The sequence below is a fragment of the Pteropus alecto genome, unplaced genomic scaffold (assembly GCF_000325575.1).
Source record: "Pteropus alecto unplaced genomic scaffold, ASM32557v1 scaffold1978, whole genome shotgun sequence".
In the NCBI taxonomy this organism is placed as follows: domain Eukaryota; kingdom Metazoa; phylum Chordata; class Mammalia; order Chiroptera; family Pteropodidae; genus Pteropus; species Pteropus alecto.
In genome coordinates, this window is record NW_006440832.1 from 12,524 (window position 1) to 22,730 (window position 10,207).

At 61.9% G+C, this 10,207-nt stretch overlaps 3 protein-coding genes across 5 annotated transcripts in view; 2 read left to right on the top strand and 1 right to left on the bottom strand.

Moving 5' to 3' along the window:
• Window positions 1–347: 347 nt before the first annotated feature.
• Window positions 348–4,663, top strand: ODF3 (outer dense fiber of sperm tails 3). The gene is made up of 6 exons (XM_015594068.2): window positions 348–1,249; window positions 1,419–1,619; window positions 1,983–2,084; window positions 2,228–2,349; window positions 2,897–3,037; window positions 3,412–4,663. Exons 1-6 carry the CDS (start codon window positions 1,141–1,143, stop codon window positions 3,499–3,501), a joined length of 765 nt encoding a protein of 254 aa, XP_015449554.1. The 5' UTR covers window positions 348–1,140; the 3' UTR covers window positions 3,502–4,663.
• A 126-nt stretch (window positions 4,664–4,789) lies between these two features.
• BET1L (Bet1 golgi vesicular membrane trafficking protein like) lies at window positions 4,790–9,876 on the bottom strand. 2 transcript variants are annotated; one of them, XM_006917924.3, is made up of 4 exons: window positions 9,660–9,876; window positions 7,473–7,564; window positions 7,148–7,204; window positions 4,790–7,047 (listed from the first exon to the last, which is right to left on the bottom strand). In XM_006917924.3, exons 1-4 carry the CDS (start codon window positions 9,688–9,690, stop codon window positions 6,880–6,882), a joined length of 348 nt encoding a protein of 115 aa, XP_006917986.1. In that variant the 5' UTR covers window positions 9,691–9,876; the 3' UTR covers window positions 4,790–6,879. The 2 variants fall into 2 exon arrangements, with proteins under 2 accessions (XP_006917986.1, XP_006917987.1); XM_006917925.3 differs by having other exon boundaries at window positions 9,088–9,876.
• A 123-nt stretch (window positions 9,877–9,999) lies between these two features.
• Window positions 10,000–10,207, top strand: part of RIC8A (RIC8 guanine nucleotide exchange factor A) — a 6,037-nt gene continuing 5,829 nt past the window's right edge. For both annotated transcript variants that reach the window (XM_025051083.1, XM_006917927.3), the window contains exon 1: window positions 10,000–10,136. In XM_025051083.1, coding sequence (XP_024906851.1) covers window positions 10,113–10,136 — 24 coding nt within the window. In that variant the 5' untranslated portion in view covers window positions 10,000–10,112. The remainder of the gene's footprint in view (window positions 10,137–10,207) is intronic.

The window sequence follows — 10,207 nt, forward strand, 5'->3', positions numbered from 1 at the left end:
GGGGGGGGCTGTCTGCGGTGGGAGGGGCGGGCAGCAGACAGCCCTGGGAAGAGGAAGCGCCAGGCTGGGGGTTCCGAGACAACAAGCGCACACAACACACACGTAGCAGGGGCGAGGGTTGGGAGCGATCTCTCTCCCCAAAGTCACCCAAGAAGAGTCTGCCTAGAAGACACGCCAACCCAGCCCTAAGAGGGACAGAAAGGTAAGTGCGCCTGCTCACGGGGCCGGCACAGCCAGTGGTGTGCAGGACAGCGTGGGCCTCAAAGTTCCCGCTGCAACCAGCAGCTTCCCACGGTGACCTGCCAACCCCACCCTACCCCGCCCCACCCCCACCCGGGTCCCAGGGTCCTTTCCGGCAGAGTGGCCTCCGCCAGGGGCCGCTCTGTCCTCGCCAGCTTCGCCATGGCCGCTTGGCTCTGGGTCACTTGGCCCTGCTGCCCGGTCCAGGCCCTCGCTGTCCCTCGTCCTGCTCTCTGTGCCTCGTGTCCCTCTCAGTGAGCAGCAGAGCCACACCCTGCCTACCCTCCAGGAGAGGCCATTGTCCCCATCACACAGACAGTGATCTAGAACCTACCACCGCACAGAGCCACATTCTAGAGCTCAGGAGCTGCGACCTCCCCAATTCTCAAAGCCCCTGGTGGCAGACGAGAGAGAGGGAGGCGCCTGGCTCTCCATGCTCCCTTCGCGGAACTCCCCGGCTCCAAGGACAATGTGACAGGACCACCTCTGAGGAGGCTTGGCCCATAGGTTGCTCTGAGTGCGGCTCCTGGACTGAAGAGGTGAGGGTCCCCCCAGAGGGTCGCCCACCCCCCACAGCCTTGGCCCTCACGTCTCTGAGAGGGAGGAACCCGGCCAGAACCCTTTAGGGCCAGGGAGGGTGGCCAGTGAGGGCAGAGGAGACAGCTCTTCCAGGCTTGTACACCAAGGTTGACGCTGTCCCCCGGGGACTGGTGAGGGCAGAAGAAAGCTGCTCCTCCGGGCAGAGGCCTACCGCTCACTGAGGTCTGGGCTCCAGCTCGGGACCTGCCCTGGAAGCTGTGGCCTGACGTTCTGCCCATCAGTGGGGCACAAGCAGGGAGGGGTGCGGGGCTGCAGACTCCCAGCACTTGGTCACCCTCCTATCCATGGACAGAGCCGGCCATGGCAGAGGAGGTGTGGGTGGGCACCTGGAGGCCCCACCGCCCCCGGGGGCCCATCATGGCCCTCTACAGCAGCCCTGGACCCAAGTACCTGATTCCACCTACCACAGGTAAGCGCCTCTGGGTCCGGGAGGGAACTGTGGGGGGAGGGGCGGGAGCCAGGTGTGAGGTGGGCCTGGGACTCAGCCCTGACTCTCAGCCCATCGACTCCGCTGGGGTCATAGGATGCAGAGAAGGCTGGGGTCTGGCCCCAGGCTGCTCAGAGCCCCTGCTCCACAGGCTTTGTGAAGCACACGCCCACCAAGCTGCGGGCACCCGCCTACAGCTTCCGTGGGGCCCCCATGCTCCTGGCAGAGAACTGCTCTCCAGGGCCTCGCTACAGCGTGAACCCCAAGATACTGAGGACCGGCAAGGACCTCGGCCCCGCCTTCTCCATCCTGGGGCGCTACAGCACCAAGACCCTGCTGACCCCTGGCCCCGGTGAGTGGCAGCCCCAGCCCAGCCCGAGCCTGTTGGCGGCCACTGTGCGCCCTGTAGAGCCAATGGTGTGAGGGGGCAGTGTCCTCGCCCTCCTGTCCTTGTCCCTCTGCTCACGAGGGGGCACAAGCAGAGGAGCTGCTGACCACAGCGCAGCCTACGAGCCACCTGAGCCCAGCTCTGATCTGGGCCTCACTCGGCCCCTGTCCCCACACCAGGCCCATGTCAGACCCTACCCCCTCCTGCACCCCAGTCCTGCAGCATTCCCACTCTGGGTACCCCGACCAATCTCAGTAACCTGCCGCACTGGGGTCCCCAAGCCCCTGAGAAGGCCAGGCACCTGCATGAGGGCCCTTCCTCCCCCAGGCGACTACTTTCCAGAGAGATCGACCAAGCATGTGTTCGACTCGGCGCCCAGCCACTCCATTTCTGCCCGGACCAAGACCTTCCAAGTGGACAGCACCCCAGGTTCCCACGACCCTGAGGGCCCATGGCGGGCTGGGTCGGGGCCTGGGTGGGCGGGCGCGGTGGGGTAGCCTGCCGCTGGCCCCCTGGAGGCGGGGAGCCCCAGGGCATGAGCCCGGGGAGACTCAGCGCCGCTGCACCCTCAGGCCCCGCCGCCTACATGCTGCCCGTGGTGATGGGGCCGCACACGGTCGGCAAGGCCGCCCAGCCCTCCTTCTCCATCAAAGGCCGCAGCAAGCTGGGCAGCTTCAGTGACGACGTGCACAAGGCAAGGGGGGCCCAGTGGGTGGAGCTCACCCCCATCTGCCTCCGCCCCCCAGCCCAGGGCCCAGAGGCCTGATCCTGCCCTCCTGAGAGCCCTCAGCTCTCCTGCCAAGTGTCGGGTTACACCCTAATGCAAAGAAGGGCTGAACAGGGCGGGGTCACGGAGCAGCGCTCCATGGGCAGCACGCAGGAGGAAGACAGGAGGAGAGTAGGCTGTGAGGTAGTGGGGGGGGTCCCAGCCGCAGAAATGGGTGTAGAGGCCCTGAGGCAGGAGCACCCCTGAACTGCCGCCCAGCCTAGCCCACCGCCCTCAGCCCCAGGCCAGTGCCCAGCAGGAAGGGGCCCCCATCACACGCCCGCGGGAGGGGTGAGTGCGGGGGCTGGCACATGCCGAGGTGTCATCCCCACGGGGACTCTGGAGATGAAGGAGCCCGACACACAGACGCACAGCGACCCGGGGCCCGAAGCCCACTGTCTGATGCCAGCCCCTCGCCCTCTGGAGTCACGTGGCCTGGCAGGCCGAGCCTGTCTGAGCCTCTTTTGCTTCCCAGACCCCAGGTCCCGCGGCCTACCGTCAGACCGATGTGCAGGTGACGAAATTCAAGGCTCCACAGTACACCATGGCTGCCCGAGTGGAGCCCCCAGGGGACAAGACCCTCAAGCCAGGACCAGGAGCTCACAGCCCTGAGAAGGTCGGGAAGAGGGTGGTGGGGGTGACACGGTCCAGACAGGGTGCACACAGGCTGAGGGGGTGGGGTAGGGATGGCGGTATGAGCCAGCAGGGGTCACAGTGGCCATGCGCGTTCAGGATGCCGTGCGTTTACGGCACTGAGACCTTTCCCCAGCTGGCAGGCTCTGCATCCCCAGACACTGGTGACAGTTAATGCTACCGAGCGCTCATTACATACCAGGCTGTGGTCAGACCTGGTAGTGTGGCCTTCACGCTGGTCATCTTGGCCTGGGGTCCCGGAGGAACAGGAAAGCCATCAGCAACCCTAGCCCGGGTGACAGCAGAGCCTGCGGGGTGGGGCAGGGGCGGCTCCTCTCACAGCCCTTCCTCTCCCAGGTAACAATGACTAAGCCCTGCGCCCCCATCGTCACCTTCGGCATAAAACATTCTGACTACATGACACCGCTGGTCGTGGACGTGGACTAGCCCTGGTCTGCACCGCGCCTGGGCTGGAGCCCGGCCCTGGGATGTGGGCTCAGGGCGCTCCCCCACTGGCCGGCCTGGCCCTGCAGCCCTGCAGAGTGGAACACGCTTGCTCAGACAACTGCGACCCGTTATTTTTTCTATGCTACTTTCCCATTTGCTAATCTTGTTTGCTGCTGTGCCCACATATTTAATAAATCATGGATTCCATTGGTGATGGTTTGTCTTGGGGGGAACGTCAAGCTTTCAGACAGAAGCCCCCATGGGTCCCGTCCTGGCTTCCAGGGCCTAGGCCCGAGCAGAGACAGCCGGGCTCGAAGGGCAGACACCCGCCCTGAGTTTGGTTGCAGACCCGACGGCCACACCTGCACCCATCCCTCCTTCCCGCACTCTCCTGCCGCTGTGCTGACTCCACCACTGATTAGTGGGGTCCCTTTGAATCCGGACTAAAGCCTGTGACCGCCGTAAAGTGACGCCGCATGACTTTGGGGTCAGGCCATTCAACAAAGGACACAGCTGCTGCCTGGACCGCTCACCTTGCTCACCGTCACACCTGGGCAGTCAGCCTAGATGGGCCCTCAGCTCACACCAGCACCAACCTGCAGATGCGTGAGCAGGCCTTCAGGGTATGGCAGCCCAGCCAGTGTCCACCAGGTGAGGCCTGGACATCGTAGGGCAGAAACTGCTGTCCTCGCTGTGCATGTCTCAAGTTCCAACCACAGTAACCTTAAGACATAAATTACTACCACGCCTTCAGGTGACTAAGTTTTAAGGTGACCTGTTCCACATCACAGCGATACAGGAAGAACAGGAAGACACGGGCAGGAAGGTAGCGTCCAAGCTGTGCCTGAGAGGGGCATTTCCAGACACTGCCCCGGGACCCACGGTCGGGCCTTGAGGAGTGGGGTCTGGATTTCACCTCGGCCTTGGGGAGAGGCCACCGAGGCTCTCAGGGTGGGAGGCCCTGCCTGTGGCCCCTGGGGGACCACCAGCACAAGACGAAGAGCGTGGCTGCTGATGCTCCCTCGGCTGCAGCCCCGCGAGGCTACAGGTCACACCCACCCATTCAGCGCCTAAGAGGCAATGCTTCCATCCCCCGAGTGACAGGATCTTGGCAGTAAAAGGTGAGCAGCGAGAAGTGACCAGCTGCCTGATGGGCCTGGGAGGGGCAGAGATGGAGGAAGGAGTGGGGTGTGGGTCCTCGGTGCCACGGCCAGTCCGTGGACCAGGGTCAGTTCCAAACCAAACTGTCCCAAGCCCCCAAGGAAACGAGGACACGGAGAACCACGTGTCTGCTCCCTCACAAAGCTGTTTATTGCAAACTGTTTAGTGTCTTTTCCTTGAATTACAGGATAGAGCCTGACAATCTGTCCTTACTGTAGCAGACTGAGCCCCCAGGTCCTTTCTTGTTTTCCTGGTCTTGGGAATCAATGTCAGCAAAGCCCCCTCATCCCAGGATTAGGTGTTGAGGGTCCAGGGCTAAGCGGCAAGGTGAGGCCTACAGGAAGCCCTGCTGATGTGGCAGTTGCAGTCACCATGTCCCCTTCACAGACCCATCCCAACATCGTGACAGAAACAAATGTAAACCAGAAAGGAACTAAAACCCAGGCCTCCAAATGGCTGGGAGGGCTGCACAGAGCCGTGGAGGTGGAGGGGTGGGGACAGAACTAGCAGCCAGGAGACGGGAACGGAAAAAGCTCTCCCAAAAGCCAGCCAGGTCCGCATAACATGAGTAGGCACAGTGGGGCAGGGAACATCCTCGGGGGTGTTCTCCAGGTGTGGGGTGAGCATCACGGGCCCAGGAAAGGCTGGGGGATGTGGAACTTGGGTTCCGGTCTGTGCCCTGTCCACGGTGACCAGGAAGATACAGGCAGCAGCGATCTAGCTTGGCGAGCAATGGACAAGTCCCCACGATGAGGACCGACAGATGAGCAGGGGGCTCAATCAAAGCTGAAGTAGCCAGGCAGGACCTCGGGGGCTGGGACATCGAGGAAGCAGCCAAGCCCCAAACATAGAGGTGGGTCAGCCGACCTCAGTGTGACATGAGCCCACGCTGGAGGCTGGGGGCACAAAGAATGGGGCCCTAGGGGTGAGGTTGGGGCCTCCTCCCCCAGCAGGGAAGAGGGCACTGCAGTGACGCTTTGAGACCTGGCCTGCCGGGTGGAGGGGGGCAGACAGGAGCAGTGGTGGTACTGGAAGGAGGGAGACCAGAGAGAGGGCAGCAGGGGCAGACAGGCACCAGGCTGTGACTGCACGTGCGGTGACCGTGCAGGTGAGGAGACAGTGCGCCGACAGTCTGCAGGCAGTAAGGGGGAGTGACTGGGAAGGTGGATGGAAACAGAGACGGAAGGACACACGGCCGACAACTCCCCCCTCGACTGTTTTTACGCAAACACGAGGGTGCTGGGATGTCACTGCGGGGTACGAAGCCGCTGGCCTGGCTGGGCCTGTGGTTTGGTTCGTGAGCGTGAGGCTGGCCAGGTGGGCAGCAGGGGCCCGGGGACAGGTGGGTGGGGCGAGCAGTCTGCCATGGCAGGGGACGAGGGGGTGGCTCAGAGCCCCCACAGCAAGGGGAGACTTGCTGAGGGAAGATGGGCTGTGCTTGGCGTGGGAACTGCCCAGTGACCCTCAGGAGAGGGTTTGTGCAGGGATGACCACCCCCTCTGACTCTCAAGTGCCAGGCAGGCCTGCTTCCACAGATCTGCTCTCCTGTAAATACACCTTTGGTGCTAGGCTGACCCTAAGTCCTGAGAAAATGTGAGTTTCTGGTCTTGGATAAATGGCCATGAGATCCGGAAGGATCCGGGTCCAGGGCCTCCAGCCAGGACTGTGGGCCACTCTTCCACCCACAGCCCTGTCCTTCAGCCGTGGACTGGAGGGCAGGCGCAGGGCCTGGTGGTGGGCCCCGCAGCCTTGGCCAGGAGAAGCCACCACATCTGGGCTGAGGACTCCTGGAGGAGATGGTGCTGATCAGAGTTCCCCAGCACACCCCTTCCCGTGTCAGATCCAGGCACCTCGGACACTGGATGTGGCCTTACCCAGAGAAGGACGGGGTGGAGGAGCCTTGGGACATCAGAGCCCCAAGCGCTGCAGAAGGGCTGCTGGCCACGGGTGGCCACATCCAGGACTTCTGGCTGCTCTGCTGACGTGGCTCTGTCGGTGCCTCTAACACCGGGACCCCTTACACACATGGGACCAGCCAACACAGCTCACTGAATCCGAGGCAACCATGGGCTCCCAGCCACACAGGAAGAAGATTCCTAAGCCACAATCGCCATTTCAAAGGAGTATTTCGTAGGCAAGTCCTCTGGAGCCCAGGACACCAGGATGGGGAAGACTCTGGTTGCCCCAGGCACCCACAGAAGCTCACGTCCCACTCGCTCACGTCCTTGCCTTCGACAGGAGGTAGGAGAGGATGAAGAAGACCACGATCAGGCCCACAGCCATACCGCACAGAAGCTTTCGGTTGTCGCGCCCAGACCGTGCCATGGTGGAAAAGCGCTTCACGCTCCCTGTGAGCAGGCCTGTCACGCTCGTGAAATCTGACTCCTGAGGGAGGAAGCCCGGCCCGGTCAGACATGGGTGATGCCTCCATGGCCCACGCGGGGCCTGCACAACGGGCAGCGCAGGGCACATCGCAGACCCTTACCATGCCATCCAGGTACCGGTTCTGATCTTCCGTGTCCCTATCGATGTCCAGGGCCAGCTGGTCAAAACACAGAGGGGGCTGGGTCAAGCCAGGGCAGACACATTGATAGCGTGTAACCCCCTACAAAACCAGCAGACCTGGCTAATAACTCTGCCAGACATGGTACCACTCCCAGAGGTCAGGTCCAGGTGTCACCTAAGCCTCACACGAATGAGCACAGCCTTCGATGGGACAAGAAGAAAGTGCATAAAACTCTTCCAGGCTTCTATCCTCCCTCTGATCCCCACTCTGGGGTGCCAGATGGTGAGGGGAGTTCACTACTGACCGATTTGAGCCTGGTGACCTTGGAAGCCAAGTTGTCAGCCATCCGCTTGTTCTCCAGGTCTAGAATCTCCTCCACGGCACCAGAGCTCTGGGCTGCAAGAAGAGAGAGGCTGAGGAGTACACCCACACGCGAGCCTGACCCTGCCTGTCAGTCCTTCGTGGCCTCTGGGACCCACCACGACCCCATCTGCCCAAGTCTCACATCTGGGGAAACTGGGTCCATCTGTGTCTGAGAACAGGCCCAGCCCTAAGCCAGGGTGTGGTGCATGCACTTAGCCCACATGAGACAGGCTGCATAAATGACAGTGTGCATGAGCACATGTCCTGTGTACATGTCAAGGCCAGGACAGGTAGGCATCTCAAAGCGTACAACTGCAAACAATTCAGTCAAATTGGCACTTTCAGGTATCATGACAGAATCTGTACCACCCCTCCACGTCACCATCAGTGTACCTGGAACCTGTTCTCAGAGATAAACAGTAAACTGTGGTAGGGAGACTTAGGAAGCGTACCCAGGGGGCAGCAGGAAGGCCCCTGCAGGGACCACCTGTGAACCCGGTCCTGGAGAGGCAACGAGTAACCAGAGGAAACAGGGAGCAATACTCAACACCGAGAAACAGGTGCTGAGGTTGACCCCTAAGGCCTAGATCTGCTCACCTCTGCAACCCAGCAAGGGCTTTGTCTGACACCCTGAACACAGTGCCTGCTGAGAACTGCCCCAGGACTAGGGCTGGGCCAGCCGATTCAGAACTACTATCACGCCAGGTTTGTGAAACAATCTCTCCCCAACTTTGGGGTACAAATCTGCTGTGGGCCACATGCCTCATTGTGCCCTTATTATTATTATTAATTATTATTTATGCCTACAGCACCCTGGTCTTCCCACGTGGTCTCCCATCCAAGAACTAACCAGGCCTGACCCTGCTTAGCTTCCGAGATCAGGCATCGGGCTTGTTCAGGATAGCATGGCCTAGCATGGCCGTGGACCATGGGCCGTGGCTCCACTGGGCACAAATCCAGGTCCTTCTGCATGTAAAGCAGACGTGCTAACTGCTATACTATGGAACCACGTCCTCATTGTGACCCTTCTAACGGCAGTGCAGCCCTAAGAATCACTGATGTGTACAAGCCCCAAAGGAAAGCCTGTTAACGTCCCACCACTCCCTTCCCTTTAATTCCTAAAGGTCAGAAGAGCTTAGAGGGACAGGCAGTCAGCATCCCACTTCGCAAATGAGAACAGGGGTCCCAGACAGCAAATGGGGCGTCCAAGGCCCCAGTCACTGCGAGGCCGGCTTAGACCCTCCCACCACGCAGCTTCCACCTCTAGGGCTGCGTCCACCCGGTGGCCGGCCGAGGCCCAATGCAGAACGGTCTCTCAGGGGACAGAGCGGCGGGGACCCCGCAGCTTCGCGGCGCGGGTGGGCGGGAGCACCCAGGGCCCCAGCGACCCCTCACGGCGCGTCTGTGCGGGACCGGGTGCAGCCTGGCCCCGCCAGGACCAGGCTCCGCCAGTTCGCAGGCCCTGCCGAGACCAATCAGCAAGGAGGGCTGCTGAGGACAGCGGTGTCGGTGACGGCCGGCCCTGCCGCCATCCGGCTCCGCTGTCCCGCGCTCACCCCGAGCCCAGTCCGCCATCGTGCCCGGTTCCGGCCCCAGGATCTGTCACCGTATCAGCCACAGCCGCCTCCGACGTGGCAGTCACGGGAAGGCACTTCCGGCCTCGCCCCTTCCGCCTCGGCCCGCCAACTTCCGGCCGAGGTCGCGACTGTGGAGCGCGGGGGCGGCGCGGTGGACTTGACCTAGGGACCGGGCAGTTTGTTTTCTTTACACTTGGCGGTTAGTGTTCTCAACGCCAGTTACGGTGTCAACCCCTCCCGCCGAAGCCTGCGGCAGGTCAGGTCCTAACAGGCCCTTTCCCAGGCGAGAGGTGTGGCGGGGTCGCCACGGGGAGCTGTCCCCGCCCGGCTCTCGAGGCCCCCGCCGGCCGCGGTGCGGTGGAGGCGCAAACTCGGTGCAGAGCCGGGCCCCAGTTACTGCTGGAGGGACGAAGTGGAGATCGGTGCCTGGAAAGAGCGAGCACTGCAGGAAAGAAAATGAAGCGAGGAGGGGTGGGAGTGGCGGGGACCTCTGCCTTTGCTCCCGGGCACTGACGTAGCGCGACGTCAGTGAGACTCGTTGCTTACGTTACCCGCCCCCTGCAGTGGAACATTTGTTGTCATTAGTCCCGCCGACAAACCGTCGAAATGGGAATTTTCACCACAGCACCATGATTGCTTAAAGTCGTGGTTTGTCCGTTTTTTCCTTGGCTGTCTTCACTTCCGGAACATAAGCTCCACGAAGAGAGGGAAGTGTGGGTCCTGTTCACCCGCATCCCAACGCCTCGCACGCAGCACACCCTCAAACGCCTGTCTGACAAACCAAGTGGTCAGGGGGCTGCAAAGTCCTTTCCCTTTTTTAGCTATGCTTTCGCCCTCGACACCCCATGCGTTCTGTGGCTTGAGAAGGGCGTTGGTGTGGTTGTAGTGAGGGGCTGCGGTCCTCTCCTGCTCCAGAAGCGCGGGGAGGCGGATTCACTGTTCGGTCCAGGGAAGACTCAGGTCCCAAAGTCGGACTATCACCGAACCGGATCTTGAAGCCAGGGATGAACCAGTGGCAAAACCTTCAGGTTCCCCCTCCCGCCGTCTTAAGGCGCGCGCACGCCCCGCACACCCTCCCGGCCTCCCCCGCGCGCGGCCC